We start from the raw sequence: 18,589 nt of genomic DNA, 5'->3' as shown, positions 1-18,589 counted from the left end.
ATAATAATATAATTCTATCACTTTCCCCTTTGCTTTCCTTCCTCTAAACCCTCCCATGTGTACTGTACCTTCCTTGTGTATATTCCTAAATCTATAAATACAACTTACTTATATAAAGTTACTCGTGTGTGTGTGTGTTCTCAGGGCCGACCATTTGGCACTGGATAGCCAATTGGTGCGCTCTTCCCTGGGGAAGACTCTCTCCTGGTACCCCACTCTCAGCATCCCTTAGGTTTGAGGACTTGTGATACTACCTCCCCCACACACATGCAACACATGCCGAGTCCACTTGGGGATGTCCATTGATGTTGTCCTTCACCTGTTTCTCTGGCTCCTACTATCTTTCCACTCCAATTTCTGCAATGATCCCTGAATCTGAGGTGTAAGAGTTATATTACAGGCAGATCAGTTGAGACTGGGCTCCACAACTCTGCATTTTGATGGGTTGTGATTTCTTATAATGGTCTCTATCTGTTGTAAAGAGAAGTTTCCTTAATGAGGGGTAAAAACTACACTCATCTGTAAGTTTAAGGACAATATTTAGAATGTATATAGAAATTGTGTTGGTTTAGTAAGGTGATGGTTGTAGGTTCTTCTCCAAGATCCACGACTTCCCTACAGTGCTAATGAAAACTTAAATAGATCCCTTTCAATCTTCAAACTATTCATCTCAAACACTTAATACACACTCATTCTTGACCACTTAGAATTTCTGAAATATATTTGGATCTGTACCTGAACTTAAGAATAAGCATCCCTTCACTGCCTTCAATCTACGGTAGAAATACTGATCCCTTTAAAACAGATGTAACAACACTGACGAGACATATGGTCTAATTTTATCTCAGAGATTCAGACTAAACCTTTAAAAAATGGAAATGGTAAATTTTTAATTTTTCCCATAAATTATAGAATATATCCTATCTGCTTTTGGTTCAATAAGTCTGAAAAGCAAGAGCTGCCTTTAAGTTGGTTTAGGACATACATACTGAGCAAGAACCTTTAGTAGCCTCAAAGCATAATAAAAAGAACCAGTAAAAAGTACACGAAATGTCACGGCTTATACAGGCTGTATTTGTACGTGTGCATATATGAATTTGTGCATGTGTGTGTGTTCTGAGAGAGAGAAAAGTACTTTAATGTGTTGTATTTTATAGTACACAGTATGAAAGTTATGAGATGCAAAGGCTGCTTGCATGCTTATATAACATTTATAATAAAATTCATTAGTAATTTCTAAAAGCAATTAATGTTATCTTTCTTCTAAATCAGATTAAGTATTTTCCATTTGTATTCAGTGTATTTCTCAAGTTATACAAAAATCCCCAGTTCTTTTAAAAATTACTAGTAATACGGCAAGGTATTATTCGAAAGTCAAGTATTCTTAGCCATCTGTTCACACTCTGCACTTCTCATCTTTTCATAAACACTTTTATCCACCATGCCCTATAATTGAGGTACATAATCATACCAGCTGCCTAACTATGCCAACCATGCCTGTCATGCACACAGCTCCTTTTTCTGAATTGATTGTGTCCACTGGACCAATTTAATACAGCGCTTCTCTAGGATGACTCTGCCAACTGTGACAGCTGCTGCATGGAACTCTACAGTGCATCGCTGCTGCGCACAGCTTATTTTCACTGTGGTTATGCAAGACTTTTCTGAATAATGTACTCCTCCAAAAATGTACACAGTTAGAGGCTTATGCATCATCAGAAAATAATACGGCTCTCTAAAAGTTATAGTTAATTAAAAACAAACACAAGTCATCTCACATTACTAGACCCTTTCAGGTATGACTGCAATTCACAAAATACATGGAATCAAGGAACTAATATTTAATAAATAAATAAATAAATATTTAATAAAAATTGAGACCAACAAAATGCCTTACTAAGTAATGAATGGCACTTGCTGCCAAGCCGAATAACCTGAGTTCAATCCACAGGACCCCAGGACGTGGTAGAGAGAAAAAAACAACTCCCACAAATTGTCCTCTTATGTCCACACATATAAATTAGCCACCAATTTTATATAAACAAGAACACTCTATCTCACTGCTAATAAAAAAATTGTCATAATATAAACCTTAATAATGGGATAAACTGGTCTTCATTAAAATTAAAAACTTGTTCTTCAAACATCAATATTAATTGCAAGCAAAACTGAGAATGAAATAAATATTTGTGCTATATAAATCTAACAAAGACTTTGTAGATATATTTAAAAGTCTTGCATCTCAATAATAAAAATTCTCCCCCAAGTAATGATCATAAGGGGGGCACAAATGCAAATTAAAGCACAATGAGGTACAAGCTACTGCAGTTAGAATGACTAAAATCAAGGGAAAAGTTAAATAAGAAACAAGGTCCAGTTCTAGGTATTTATTTACCCAAGACCCAAAAGACTTGTAAACAATGTTCAAAGCACCCTTATTCATCCTTCCTACTGTCTGAGAAAGACTCTCATGCTATCAAACATTCTTTTTCTTGCTTTGATCTCTTTTAGCTAAACCCTTCATGCTGACTTAAAAACAAGTTTAAGCCTCTCCTATTTGAAGAAAATATAAGTAACCACACACACACACACACACACACACACACACACACACACAGCAGTCTCAGAATTCTGCCAGCTTCTCCTTCCTCCCTTTTCTCTGCAAACTGTTCAGCTTGAGACTAATGGCCCCTTAAGCCAGGTTGTCTGGACTCCGTCTCTGTACTCCATGAAAACTGCTTACTAAAAGCAACACTGCAGCAACTATCGTGTCATTAAAACTGATGACACTTCTGTCCTCATTTTAACTCACCTAAAAGCAGTGGTCAACTGTAATGAAACTCTATTGCTCTGCTGTCGAGACACCAGACTCCCCTGGTTTTCCTTCTATCCACTGGGCTACACATTCGGTGTCCTTTACAGTGTATGCTCTCCCCTGCATAAAGCACTTCAATTTCTCAAACTCCAATCTTTAAAAAAAAAAAAAATAACTAGTGACCAAACCCAGAGCCTTGTGCTTGTTAGGCAAGCACTTACCATTACACTAAATCTCCAACCACCTTTCTTTATTTCAATCCATGTTCTAATTCCGGATAATAATAGGCATACCCTCACTTAACTTGCCTTCTACCTGGAAATGACTGGCAGATCTTAGCCACCCCTACAAATTCAAGATTGAGAATTCATTGCTTTAAAGAGATTGTGAATTATCACTGTGAGTAAACAAGAATAGTGCAAAAAACATGAATGAAAAAACTATGTGTAAATAATTCTATATTTAATTAATAGCTTAGGATTATCATAATGAAGTGGCACATATAAATGAAAAGAACGTTAAGAATCTCAATGTAAATATACATTAATGCAGAAAATGAAAGGGGGGATGAATGGGTGTGATTTTATTTAAGGTTGCACCCAAAGCAGGTGACCAAAACTTCTTATTCCAAGGTCTTCAGTGGCATCCAAAGAGTGGTCAGCCAAAAATCACTGTAGCTGGTGACGAGAACAGGTAAGAAGATTAGAGGGAGCTAGTCCACTATACTACTTCCAGAACAAGTGGTTGGAGCATCGTGACCTAAAACACTAGTGACTTAAGGTCTCAGTGACATAGCAGACTGTGTACTCAGAATTCATGGCTAAAATTAATTCATCTAGAGAGAGTATTACAAATGAAGGAACACAGATTCAACCATGAGTGTTCTGGTTCACCTCAGGTCTCCAAACTCCAGTGGAAGTGTACAGTATTCTGTTGCCTCAACTAAGACAAAGTAAAAGAAGGGGGGAAAGCAACAAACAAACAAAACAAACTTAACATCAGGACAGAGATGAACAGATAGGTGTCCCTGAAAAACAAAAAGGCACTTAGGAAAGATTAGAACCAACAGATTTGAAGCCAGAAATCACTTCTCCTCATACTAGCTTCTTCCTTTCTCAAGCTTAAATATCCAGAATTTCAATTTAAAATGACACAAAACCACTAGTAGTATTTATTAACACCTCCTCAAAATTTATTTAAATGAAATAAAAATGTATGTGAAATTATTTTCTAAGATGTAATAATACCTCCATAAAGTTGTCATTTCATTATAAATACTAAAATACAGATACAAGTATTAAGTACAAACAAAGCCACCCTCACATAGGAGCAATAAATGAATTCATACATGAAAAGATCAAATTATACCTAAAATGTGTATAAGGCTGCAGATTCCCCATGCTGTTCAGAGGAAAGGCTACAAGGACTCTCCGGAGCTACAAATGAGTGAGCAAACAAGAATTATTTCTCATCACATGTTGGAAATGTTTCTATATTAAGCAAAGCTAACTTTTTGTCATAAAAACATGCAATATTTTCTAGAAAAAGAATTCTTTCTTTCATAGCTATTCTTGAAAATGAAAGTTATGGTGCATGTTAGCCCTTCATTCTACATGCTGGCCAGATTTTTATTTCCAAATCAAAATGAACCTGAAAAGGTCGAGATTTTTAAAAAAATAAAATAAAATAGACACTCTATAATGAGTATATAATCATAACATTGTTTATCTTGCAAACACCAAAGCCAGGAAAGAATGTTATATATTAATAAGAGAACCAAAAAATATGAATAGCATGGATACAAAATCATTCAAAGAATGAAAAGATATTCCTTAAGACTTGAAAAGGATAGCTTGGGAAGAAATGAAAGGAATTACTGTTAGGTTTAAACAGGGCCCCAAAAAGACAGTGTCCTAAACAGAAGGTCTCTGACCAGGTAAACAGAATTGTTATTGAGAAAGCAGAAGCCTAAAGGTAGGTTTCTATTTACAAGGCAAACCACCACTCCAACTGTCTCAGGCAAGGGCATGGAGTTCCCAGTTAATCTGAACAACCTCTGTTAGCTCAAAGACTACAACCCTGCTGATTGTCATATAAAACCTGCTTGTTTTTTTTGCCATTTTGCTGTCCTCTCTGACCACCACCTCACCTGAGAGACAGCTTGGCAGTTTGATCCACCAGTAACCTACCCACAGGGTGGTTCAGTTCTGATTTCACTGTGTTCTCACAATAACCAGCTTACATATAACATGTATGTGTGTGTGTGTGTGTGTGAATATATGGAATTGAGTACTACAATTGTCCTTACTAATAACAAAAATACAAGGTAATCCAGAATATAAAACAAATGTATAAATGATCTGTCAAGTCAGGGTAATCTGATTCCTTAATCGGCACCTTGGGTGCTAATATCGTAAAATCTGCAGGTATGCATTCAACCCAACAGTCTGAGTCCTCCTTGCAGCCACCCCTGCTAATGTGCCACACATATTTGCAGAAGCTATGCCGACCTCTAGGTTCAGACCAACCATGTGGTGAAAATCTCGATGTGAGTTCTGTCAACAGCATACTGAGCTGTGATTGGATGGAGACACACTGTAAACAGCAGGTGCTCTGAGATAAGAAGCTTCAGTGAAGTCTATCTACTTACTGTGCAGTGTTCTAAGGGTCCCCACAATCACTCAAAGATTCAGTGACTTGACAGGAATAAACAAAAATAAAACACAGTCAAAACTATGACTAAGAATTATTAAAGCAAAAGCAACAAAAAGACCCTTGAGGCCTGGTCCCATGAAAGCACACATGAAGTTCCTAGAGACCTCTTCAGTGATTATAGCTCAAGTCAAGCTAGAATCCTCCAGCGGTGAACTGTAACACTGCGTGCAGTAATGGCTGCAGTGTCCACAGTTCTTACTGGAGGCCTGTCAGGTAGGTCCCGTCTGCCTCCTCACACATACCAGAATTTCAGACTCCCAGAGGAAGACTGGTGCCCGTCTGTTAGCACACTGTGTGCACTAGGCATCAACAGTGTGCCACTCATCTCTTAAGGGAAGCGTCCATTAATGCATGTTCTGAGCTTATAACAGTAGCATAATGCAAAATGCATTTAGTCCAACTTCAAAAGTACCCATAGTCTATATCACAGTCTCAACAATGTTTTACAGTCCAAATTCAAAGTCTCTTCTGAGATTCATGAAACCTCTAAACTATAATCCCCTGTAAAATCAAAGTCAAAAAGCAGATCACAAACATCCAACATGTACCTTTCCAAAACATGGGTAAGGGAATATAGTGAGGAAATACTGGACCAAAACAAGACTGAAAAACAGGAGATGCAAACTCTGCATCTCCATGTCTGATGTCAAAACATTCTCTAGACCTCCAATTCCTTTTAGCTTTGTTGACTGCAACATACTTCTTTCTATTGGGCTGTGTCTAGTCCCTGTTAGCAGCATTCCTCAGCAATGGCTCTGGCATCTCCAACATCTTGGGGCCTCCAAGACAATCCAGATTTCAACTTCACATAATGGCCTCTCTAGGCCTCTGTTCACAGACACCCCTGACACATGCCGGAACTTAACAGCTTTCCTTAGCATGGAGGCAAATTCTCTTTCTTCTATCCTTAACTCTAAAGCCAAAACCACATGGCCAAAGCTGCCAATTTTTTCTGCTTGCAGGGGCTGGAACACAGCTCTTTTGTTCAGTTACATATTTGCCAGTTTTCTGTCCTCAATGGTTTCCTTCACTGCCTAAGACTGGCTTTCCATGAATTTGCTCTGTAGACCAGGCTGGCCTCAAACTCAAGAAATCTGTCAGCTTTCGCTTTCCAAGCGCTGGTACTAAAGGCATGCACCATCACACCTGGCTCTAAGCTTTTCTTTCTTTTTTGGTTTTTCAAGACAGGGTTTCTCTGTAGCTTTGGAGCATGTACTAGAACTAGCTCATAGACCAAGCTGGCCTTGAACTCACAGAGATCTGCCTACCTCTGCCTCCCAAGTGCTGGAATAAAAGGCGTGCGCCACCAGCACCTGGCTTTTCTTTGATTCTTTTTCACAAATTAGAAACTTAGCTGGGTGGGATCTTGCCCTGAGGTCACCATGTTCTTTATTCCATTTCTTAATCTGTTTATCTCCTTGAACACAAGTCTTAGTTCCATCCACTTCCTGGTACTCAGCTTGCTCCTCTTCATTATAAATCTTCATTAGAGTTACCACTAATAACCACACAACAGAGTCTATACTAGGCTGTTTTGAGATTTTCTCTACCAATAGAATTAATCCAAAATTCTTCACTTTAGCCTCAGGCAGACTCTTCGCAAAAGGGCAAAAGATAGTCACTTCCGTCATCAAACTATTGATGTTGGATTCCCTTCTGTATGCTATGAATACCAATGGTAAATAAAGAAACTGGCTTGGTCTAATAGGATAGAATAGAGGTAGGTGGGGTGGGGGCTGGAGACAGTAGGATGGACACAGGACTAAACTGAATGTGGGGAGAAAGGGCGGAGTCAGGCGAAGCCACGTCACTCTCCAGAGAGGAGATAGACACTAAACTTTAGCCGGTAAGCCACAGCCACGTGGCAATACACAGATTAATAGAAATGGGTTAAATTAATATGTACAAGTTAGCCAATAAGAAGCTAAAGCTAATGGGCCAAGCAGTGATTTAACTGATACAGTTTCTGTGCAATAATTTCGTGGCTAAGAGGCCAGAAACCAACAAGCTGCCTCCATCCAACTAATAGAATAGAATTAATCCAAAATTCTTCACTTTAGCCTCAGGCAGACTCTTCAGACAAGGGCAAAAGATAGCCACTTTCTTCACCCAACTATCACTATAATAATTTCTATGCAACATACTAAAATTCTTCTTCTCTGAAACCTCTTGAACCAGGCCCCTACAGTTCAAATCATTCTCAGTACCACTGTCTTCCATGTTCCTACTGGTATGGCCCATTAAGCAGTACTTAAAGCATTCCACTGCTTTCCTAACCTAAAGAATCAAAACCCAAATTCCTCCGAACAAAAGCTCGGGTCTATCAAAACAATACCCCAATTCTTGGTACCAACTGTTGTTAGGCTGCAGCTGCTGCAGTAAAGAATGAGTCTCAGAGCTCAACAAACCCACATGGAAGTTTATCAGGAAAAGGTGGAGGTAAGAGGAAGTGTCGATTGATGAGAAGGGGGCGTTGAAAGGGGGTGAACAGGTGGGAAGAGCTTACTTACAAGGGAAAGCCTGCTCATGTATACAGAGCCCTAAGAAGCCACACAACGCATGACATAGCAATATATGGTCACAGGGTCCCTGTGCTGGCTAGGTGTTTGCCTGAATGCTGGTGTCTTAAAGTTTCAATTGCTGTGAAGAGACACCATGACCACAGCAATTCTTACAAAGGAAAGCATCTAAATGGGTGGCTTACATTTTTCAGAGGTTTAGTCCATAAGCATCATGGTGGGACATGATGACATGCAGGCAGACATGATGCTAGAGGAGCTACATCTTGATCCTGCAGGCAACAAGAAGTGGTCTACAATACTGGGCATAGCTAGAGCATATATGAGACCTCAAAGCCCACCTCCAGCTTTCACGGTAGGATTCTTCTTTTTTGTTTTTGTTTTGTTTCTTTGTTTGGTTTGATTTTTTATTTTTCTTTCAAATTTGTTTTTTTTTTTTTGGTGGGAGAGGTTGCAAGGGCAGAGAGAGGACAAGGAGGATAAAGGAATGGAGAAAAGCGGGATCAGAATGCATGATGTGAAATCCACAATGAATCAAAAAAAGAAAAAAAAATACAAGCTGGTATATCTGACTCTGTTACCTGCTTCTAGGACCTTTCCTCCTACCCAGTTCTCTCAGCCAGCACTAATAGGAGAGGAGGTGCCTAGTCTCACTACAATCTGACATGCCATGGCTGGTTGATATTCATGGAAGGACTGCCCTTTTCTGAAGAGAAACAGAGGAAGAGTGGATGGGAGCGTGAGGGGAACGGGAGGAGAAGAAGGAGGGTAAACTGTAGTCAGGATATAAAAAAAAAAAAAAAGTAAATACATAAATACAAAAAAAAGAATCCAAGCTGGGCAGTGGAAGCACACACCTTCAATCCCAGCATTTTAGAGGAGGCAGAGACAGGCCAATCACTGTGAGTTTGAGGCCAGCTTGAGCTACAGAGCTTGTTCTAGGACAGCCAAGGGTACACAAAGAAACCCTGCCTCGAAAAACCAAAAAAAAAAAAAAAAATCAGAAAAGTGATAAAAAAAAAAAAGGTGTCTCAGGATGACTGTTGTATATTCCAGCTGGATATCAACAACAACAGAAACATCAGAAAGCTTACAAACTCATGGAAACTGAATAACTTACTACTGAATGAAAAAAAAAATGGGTCAAGACATAGATTAAGAAAGGAATTAAAGACTTTCTAGAACTACATGCAAATGAATACACAACATACCCAAACTTATGGGACATATTGAAAGCAGTTGGAAGAGCTGTTTATAGTACTGTCTACATTTAAATAATTGGAGAAACCTCATACTAGTAACTTTACAGAATACTTGAAAGGTCTAGAACAAAAAGAAGAAATCACACCCAAAACAAGTAGATGGCAAGAAATACTCAAACTCAGAGCTGAAATAAGTAAAATAGAAACGAACTAACAATACAACTAATGAATCAATAAAATAGAGTTGGTTCTTTAAAAAAAAAAATCAGTAAGATTGACAAACCCTTATTCAAATTAACTAAGAGGTAAAGGGAGACTATCCAAACTAACAAAATTAGAGATGGAAAGGGGGTTATAACAACAGACACCAAGAAAATCCAGAGAATAACAAGGACATACTCAAAAAACCTATACTTCACCAAATTGAAAAATCAAAAAGAAATGGATATTTTTCTTCATATATGCCACAAATAGACATGGCCAGAGAAGAACTTTCCATGATACATCATAGTCAAGATGTCAAAAATACAAAGAAACAATGCTAAAAGTAGTATGAGAAAATTGTGAAGGCACATACAAAGGCAGGAACACCACAATAACCAGACCTTCCATCAGTAATTCTAAAACTTCAAAAAACATGAAGTGAAATATTTCAACCTCAGAAAGCAAATAATTATGAACCAAAAATGCTATACCCAGTGATGTTATGTTTAAAAACTGAGTAAGATACACACAAATTAAAACACTCTGTGTTAACCAAGTGAGAACAGAAAAAACTTTCCAGGGAAGAAGAAAGACAGTGTCCTCCAGATGTGACATGAGTCAGCTGCAAAGGAGAATGAAGCCTGGTTAACTGCAGGAACATGATGAACACTGACAACACCATCCTGGGTAAAACAGTCAGACACCATCATACCATCTCATCACACTCCTGTGAAACCTAAAAAAGTTTATTACAGAATTCGAGGTCAAATAATAAGTGGGAAAGAGAGGAGGGGAAAGAGGCCAGCCAACAAAGTTAGAGAGAGAAGGAAGGAGTAAGTTCTCATGGTATGTCACACAGCACAGTGCTCCAGTCAACAACAGCCAATCTTCAAAATAGCTGAAAAACAAATCTGAATGTTCTCGACACAAAGAAACAGTTGCTACTTAAGGAAAGGTTCTCAATACAGAGAGATAATACTTGAGGTAATGGGACCCAACACACTAATTTGATCATTAAGCAATGTATAATACCCCAGAGAACCATAGGTATTCCATGTGCAAGTATTATGTCAATTAAAATGCAACTGAAAAATTGATCAAGAAAAAATTGCTGAAGTAAAAAAGGCAAATGTAAATAGAAAGCTTGAAGTCTCTGCAGGAGAGTCTGAAGGGATTTAAAAGTACCCAGAGCAGACAGCTTTACCAAAGCATTCCATCTTATTTCTATGGAGGGTCTAATTCTATGAGTAACTATTCTAGGCTACAGAGAAATATTTATTCTTTTTATCCTGTGAAGCTGGAAAACCTTAGAACTCAAACTTACCAGGGAAAAATATGAAAACCATGTGCATGACAGTTTAATACATTACACAAAATCCTAGCTCCAGCTGAATACAAAATGTTAACAGTCAGGAAAGTTCACTCCCAAAACACAAACACAGTTGAATATTTCAAACCCTATGATTACAACAAATCATATCAAACAGGACTGGAGAGATGGCTCAGAAGGAAAGGGCACTTCCCACCAAGCCTGACAACCTGAGTTAGATTCCCAGGACCCACAAACTGCTGTGTATACACACACACACACACACACACACACACAATGTTAAAAAAAAAAAAGCTTTTAAAATGAAAAATAAAGGACAAACCATATGATGATAATAATATCTACCCCAAAAGTACCTTGCAAAAGTTTAATCATTACTTATAAGTAACTATGTATTTAAATAACATTTCCTAACAAAATCATTTATACACATATAAAGAGATGACACATTCGAAATTTTCTTTATATACAATATAAGTATATGTACTCACTTATGTAAGTATATATACTTACAACAGAGATTTGTATGTGCATACATTCATAAACATAAATCAACTTAAAGCATATTATTAGAGAATATGGCAAATATATATACATATAAGTTTGTATATGTAAATATATGTATATATTTACCAAAAGCCTAAATAGCATGTAATTGTACAATTGTACTTATTCTTTGTTAAAGTATTAGTTTACCTGTTTGGGAAGTCGGAACAAGGAATTCTTATAGAAAATGTCTTTAGCCTGGCTCCATGTACCATCAATGATGATGATTGTGGAAGGATAAACAGGAGAATCTAATATAAATTCTTCCAAATTAGTAGCTTCAGCCCCTGGATATAATATTAATGTACCAGAGTCCCGGCAAACAGTTGAAAGTTCAATATCTCTAAAACAATAATTTTTAAGATATCTTTATTAGGTATAGGAAAAACAAAAATTTAATACACTTAGTGATTGCCTAAGCAAAGCTGCCCTCTCAAGGAAATCTGTCCAATCAAACGGAAGCGCCAGTTCAAAGGTTACCCAAAAGCCTCTGGATCTGGTGCTTGGCATGCTGTCTCCTCAGCCACAGTTCTTCCTGCCAAGTCTTTCCTAGCCAATGACCAGTGACATCGTTTTTAACCCTCCCAAAGAAACGTCTATGTGGGAAAGACCTGCTCCCAACTGCCCACAGTCTGCTCACTTACCGCTCTTCACTGAAGCGGCGGCCAATCTTTACTGTGCACTTGTCAGGGGGCAGGCATGCTGCTAGCAGAGGGACCGTGCGCAGCACTTTACTTTCCTTTAAAGAAAAATTAAAAGATGGAGTCATTACCCAGGTGAACACTTTTAAAACTTTCCTGGAACTGAGTGATCAAGTACTTGCGCACAGGTACAGGGAACTGAGTGTCAGCAGCAGTGTTGCAGGAAAAAAAACTTTTCTGAGAAACATTTGGTTTCTAATTTTATATATTTTTACAGATCTTTTACCTAAAACCAGACTTTAAGAAGCAATAACATTTCTCTAATTTACCAGTATTAGGCATAACATAAGCATACTTTTAAAATTTATTTAGATATATTTATAGGCTAATGGTTAGAATTTTAAATTATAGGGGGAAAATACTTTATAGATATGTATGCAAATGCCATAATAAAATCCACTGTTATATATAATACATATTATTAATACATATTGTTAATACATATTAGCAACAAACTAAATAAATTATAAATGCACATAATTTTGTGTTAAACTGAATAATTTATTCTGATAAGCTTTTTATTTCAACAGTAATTACATTTTGAACATATCAGCTTGCAGATGATAGCCTGTATCTCTATACCAAAAAAGTAGCAACATATGCAAAATATAAAACAAAGTACATGTCAAAACAACAGAGCCACAAATTTAGAGACTTACTAATGGCCAAATGGAACAGTTTAAGCAACAAATATTAGAATCTAATACAAAATACAAAAGTCTCCACACTGCTACCTGAAAATTAATAACTAACTAATGAGAGAAAGGGAAGTAGCTTTCTTACACAACTCTAAGTCCCCAGGGAAAACACTGCCCACTCCAGAAAGCTTCCTTCCTCCTCCCATGGAAGTGGGCTGCACTTTCAGGATTCAGACCCAAGCACAAAGCTGACCACCATCTGTAGTGATAGTTTGTTTGTGCTATAACAAATAAAGCTTGCCAGAAGATGACAGTGGGAAGTCAGAGGCCAGGCAGTGCTGGCATACGCCTTTAATCCTAGCACTTGGGAGACTAAGCAGGTGAATCTCTGAGTTCAAGGCCACCCTGGACTACTCAAGACTGAATCCATCTAAAAGAGAAATAGAGCTCACACCTTTGATCCCAGCACTTCGGAAGTGGAGACAGGAGTGATATGGCTGGGTGGAAGAGAGGAATATAAGACAGGAAGAGACAGGAGCTCATGGCATTCAGTCTGAGGACTTGTAGAGACAGGATACCCCATTCGGTCTGAGGATTTCATAGAGGTAAGAATTAGTGACTGGCTGCCCTGCTTCTCTGATCTTTCAGCTTTCCACCCCAATACTGACTCCAGGTTGTTATTATTAAGACCAATTAGAAATCGCACTACAACAATCAGTGGTTGTCTTCAGTATCTTAGCTTCCACTGTTAAGAACAAGTTTTCTTGTTACCACAACTCTATTGCTAGTCCTGTGGAGGCAACCAGATAGCCACTGTGCCTTAGGTCACATAATCCTCTCCACCACATCTCTCTCCTGGAACCCATCCAAATGCTTTTCAGTCTCATTTTTATGGGAGAACCATGAAACTGTCAAATCTGTTTATACAAAGTAGTGTGCTAAAGTTACACACAAGCAGCCTGGTGAACAAGAGAAAGTCCCTTTGCTGATAGGGAAGATCAATCTGGATGTACCTGTCTAGTCATAAAACACATCCATAGTGGACACAGTCTTAAACTGGTCATCTAAAGTGGGGACTGTGGTTTTGAAAAAACTGTAAGAGATTTCAAAATACAAAAATTAGCACAAATCAATTTTTAAAGCTGTATTTTGAAGGACATCTCATACCATCAGACAACATAATAATGGAAAAGTACCATATCTGCATCATAATATGGAAACAATAATAACCAAAATTCAGGTTTTAATCCTGTATGACCATAACAATTTGTTTTCTGTAAATGTAAGTTGTACAGTCTTATAATTTTAACTGCAGTAATAATTCAGTGACAAAGTTACCAGAATCATAAGAGCCTGCTGTCAAGGAGAGGAGCTGTCAACAAATAATTTGCAACAAAGAAACAGTATTCATCATTCACAAAACAGAAAAGGCTAATTTATTTTACATCTCCCTGTGTCTTTGCATACGCTATACAAAGTTTTTTTTAAAGAGGTAAAAGAGTTCTCACTTGGGTTACCACTAAATCTGTTTACATCATGCACTGAGTAGTTTTGTATTAACTAATTTATAATTGCCTGTAGTCTCCTTACATCTCCTCGTCACAAATCAAAACTAACAAACACACATACACATTGGCACATATCTAACCCTAAGCAGAGTAGAACAATGTCAGCTAAAAAACCTTACAGATGGCACAGTACAAACTAAAAGCGTTTGTGCTAGCCACCTAAAAGAAAGAAAATTTTACTTGCATATCCATCTTGTAAGAGTAAAATGCCAAAATAAGTATTTACTCTAGCAAGAAAAGCCATCAGGGAGCCAAGATGCTGACGAGAGTTTTAAAAGCAGTCATTTTTCTCAGCTCTTTATTCACAAAATTGCATCTTTTCATCTTACAAACCTGCTGGAGCTCTAAATGTCTACCTCACAGCAGCAGAGTTGTATGAAACATTGCCTCAAGCATTGACTCTCTACTATCATCTGAAAGATAAAGCAAATACTTATCAGCAATAGTGGTGTTTCTGAGACACTACACAACCTTGAGGAATGAGCATGTTTACATGCATGTGCTCTCTGCTGCACTCAAGACTCCATCTGAAGACAAACCACTTACGAACTTTAACTCACCTCTGCTGGATGCTGAATTATGTACAGATGGGTGGAGATCTGGAGTGGGTACACTGGTAGATACGGACACAAGCATACTTTCTGGGGCCGGCTAAAGAGCAAAAAAAAAGCAAAGAGAAGCTTTAAAATGTGATATAACATCATCCAAATACACCAACATCATGCCATGTTTATATCTAAAGACGTCTGGAAGCTAAGCTACGTACTTTCAAAATGAAACACCATTAATTCATTTAATGAGACATTTTAGACATGAAAACTATGAACGAGATTTAAGTAAGTTTTCCCCAGCCATAGAAACTCTGGACTTTGCAGTGCACTAAAGTTCAGTGTTGTAGCACTTGTTTGGTGCTTACAAGGCATGAGTTTGGTTCACCTCAAGATAAATAGGTTAATATCAAAGAACTTTAGTAAATATTAGTTGTCTCTAGTGGAAAAATAGTCACTAGGTCACCAGGACATTTTCATTCATGGAGCAATACTTTTATTTACCATAAAGACCAGAAGTCTAGCCAGGCAGTGGTGGCACACGCCTTTAATCCCAGCACTTGGGAGTCAGAGGCAGGAGGATATCTGTGAGTTCGAGGCCAGCCTGATCTGTAAGAGCTAGTTCCAGGACAGCTGGGGCTGTTACAGAAAAACTCTATCTAGAAACCCCCCAAAAAGAGAAGGAAAGAAAAAAAAAAAAGAAGTGCTATTAACTGCTGACCTATCTCTCCAGTCCCAACCACAGCAACCAAAACAGAAAAGGCTCTATCAAAGGTATCTCAATTCCAGCTCTCAAACTATATTACAAAGCCACAGTAACACGATCAACACTGTAGCAGCAGAAAAAAACACACTGACCAAATATAGAATATAGAACCCATAAATAAATCCAAATGTCACTAGATACCCAGTCTTTGACAAAGGAGTCAGAAATATACACTGGGGGGAAAAAGGCAGCACTTGTGCTATTAAAGCAGAACATTGACATTTTAAAGAATGAAAGCAAAGCTGTTTCTCTGTCCGCATGCAAAACAATTCAGAATACTTCAAAGACCCTCGCTAAACCTGAGAATGAAAGTGCTAGGTGAAAATATAAGCATATGAAGGGCCCTCTGTAAAGGACTCAAATAGAACGGGAAATGACCCAAGAACTGACAGTTGACCACTGTGATCGCACGAAATTAAAAAGCTTCTCAACAGCAAAGGAAATGATGAGCAGAGTGAAGATTGGGACTACAGAATGAATTTCTGAGAACTAAATATGTCAGTGGGAATTATTATTTACAATCCATAAAAAATAAAAAACCAAATCATCCAATAAGCAAAAGATCAAAATGAGGTGAATAAATAATTTTCAAAGAAGAAATACAAAAGATCAATAAACACTTGAAGTGTGTTTATGGCTATACCGACATGTGACACCTGCCGTGTTCCAGCAGTAACAAGCGAGAACCCATCAGTATACTTACAGGACTGATCACTGGCGATCCTTCCTCTATTTAAGTGTGATGGAGCACAGGGTAAGAAACACGTATGCTAAACTACAGAGTGTGGGTAAATTGGCTGAAATAGTTATTACAGAAACCAACTCTTGTGGATATTGGGAATTGAACCCGGGTTTTCTGGAAGAGCAGTTCTTAATTGGTGAGCCCAAAATGCATAAATCTTAGAACATACACACACACACACGATCCCAGTCTCTTTCCTTCAATGAATCTTAAGTAGATTAACAATCCAAGAAAAACCAATGCACCCATTTTCCTTTGAGATGATCTGATATGACTGTCTTGTCCAAGGAGGAAAGTCCTGTCATGGATATAAACAGATTTACAGGGTGACAAGTACTTTCATGCTCACTAGTATAAAGCACAGAAAAAAGCAGAGACATCAATGAACCTGAGTATACCAGCAAATGTAGGTCAAGGACTGCTATATAATAAAGAACTTTTTGTAAAAGAAGAACTAGGGCAACATTCAAATTCTAAAGAAGATTATAATTTTTCACATGAAATTTATCAAAAATAAACTAAGATGATCAAAGAAAAAAATCAAATAAAAATTTCTCTAGCATAACATCGGACAATTTAATCATATTCCAATAAGTAAGGCAGAATTCATTTTGGAAATCTTTAATAAACATAGACAAATTTTAGCCAAAGAACAGCTATATATTAGCTTTAATATTTTGTAGATAAAAGTCCTAATATTATAGCACCCTGTGCTGCCACAGAGTGAACATTCATTTCAAACCTTTAGTAGATAAATCACCAATTACACTACATTTTTATAATTATTATTCATCAGCTGTGTTGTGTAGCATTTATTATTAGGTTTGATTTCAATTCTTATGGGCATTTTTACATCTTTACAAACCTTGGCATCACTAAAATTTCTTAGTGGCATTGTGAAATCAACTTACTCAAACTACCTTTTATAAATACTCCCTCAAAGAACTCAGTGAAAATGTTACATGAGACTAATTTTATAAAAAAATAAATTTAACCAAAATATTGTAGCTTTTTTAAATTTTATCTTGAAATTTTGAATATTAAATACAGCTACGTACAAAAAATTAAGTTCCCTTCCTATGGAGGAACCATTAAGAACATTTACCAAGTACACTCTAAAAGTCTATTAATAAAATTGGTTCTCAGGAACGGGTTAGGTTCCTGGTCACTTTAAGTCATCAATCTGCATACCACGCAGTATGTTGTTTTAAGGGTGGGTCTAACCAGACAAATGTTTATGCTCTAAAACGCTCCCTATTTGCAACTATTTCTTCCTCACAGGGCTGAACTCACTCATTAATTATAGTCTTTTACATTTCTTTAAAGTCTTACTTGCATTTCTGAGCTTTTATATAATTAAGACTGTGATTCGGCTACAAGACTTGGGGGCCAGGAATGTGGCGGTTTGAATGAGATACTCTGAGTAAGCCCTGGACATTTGAGTACCTGGCCCCCAGTTTATAGCTTTTCAGAGGATTAGGAGGTATGGTCTTGCTGGAGGAAGTATGTCATTGGGGACAGAGTTTGAGTATGCGTTCTACTTCCTGTTTGGTGTTGGCATCATCATCACCTAGGAGGCACATTAAACTAGACGGCTGAGCCTGCCCATCACCTCACTGAGTTTCTGACAGGAAAACCCTGGGAATCTGTACTTCTGACAAGTTTGTGGGGGAGACTGGTGCTGCAGGTGGGCCTGGAGAACAGAGGGCGGTCTCAGATGCACTTCCCTGTAAGCATCCACCCTGCGGAATTTTCTTTCCCACTGAATGACTTGAATTCACTCCTATCTAAATGCTGCCTACTTATTCATTCCTGCATCTGAAGACTGTCAAAGCCTTTTGAATTTTTAAAGGAACAGTTACCAAAGAACAACAAAACAGTGAAGGAACAAGTCAGTTAAACCATTTTCTCTTCATGAAAATATGACCTTTCCTAGCCAACCAGTTCAGTTGCCCTGACAACTCTATCACTAGGCAACCAGCATATGATTAAAACATCCCACAACTAATACAATGTATATTGCCTAGAAAACTAGGGGCTCTAGGAATCAAACTCAAGTTCTCATGCATGTATAATAAGTACTTTAACAACTGAGTCATCTCTCCAGTCCCAAACCACAGTTCTTTAAAACATCTTATCATTTCAATTTACCAACTCTATATTTAGTGAGTTACTTTATAATGAGAATTTGAGTCTGTTACCTTAAATACTTTCTCTCTGCAGCAATGCAGTAATGATGACTAACTGTTCTGCCATTAAACTATCTCTTAATAAAATAGTAAGTGCGGAGTAATT

At 37.7% G+C, this 18,589-nt stretch overlaps 2 protein-coding genes across 2 annotated transcripts in view; one reads left to right on the top strand and one right to left on the bottom strand.

Moving 5' to 3' along the window:
* Positions 1–18,589, top strand: part of LOC126505971 (dmX-like protein 1) — a 1,144,103-nt gene that overhangs the window by 897,336 nt on the left and 228,178 nt on the right. The gene's annotated exons all lie outside the window — the stretch shown is intronic.
* Dtwd2 (DTW domain containing 2) overlaps positions 1–18,589 on the bottom strand; it is a 39,082-nt gene that overhangs the window by 8,609 nt on the left and 11,884 nt on the right. Inside the window, exons 2-4 of the mRNA XM_050149223.1 lie at positions 14,799–14,889; positions 11,976–12,070; positions 11,482–11,674 (exon numbers count right to left, since the gene is read on the bottom strand). Of these exons, the coding sequence (XP_050005180.1) occupies positions 11,482–11,674; positions 11,976–12,070; positions 14,799–14,889 (379 nt within the window). The remainder of the gene's footprint in view (positions 1–11,481; positions 11,675–11,975; positions 12,071–14,798; positions 14,890–18,589) is intronic.

This window comes from Alexandromys fortis, unplaced genomic scaffold (assembly GCF_014885135.2).
Source record: "Alexandromys fortis isolate MF-2015 unplaced genomic scaffold, M_Fortis_MF-2015_v1.1 scaffold_60, whole genome shotgun sequence".
Classification (NCBI taxonomy): domain Eukaryota; kingdom Metazoa; phylum Chordata; class Mammalia; order Rodentia; family Cricetidae; genus Alexandromys; species Alexandromys fortis.
The sequence above is the reverse complement of the archived record's forward strand: the minus strand, read 5'-3'. Positions and strand labels throughout refer to the sequence as shown.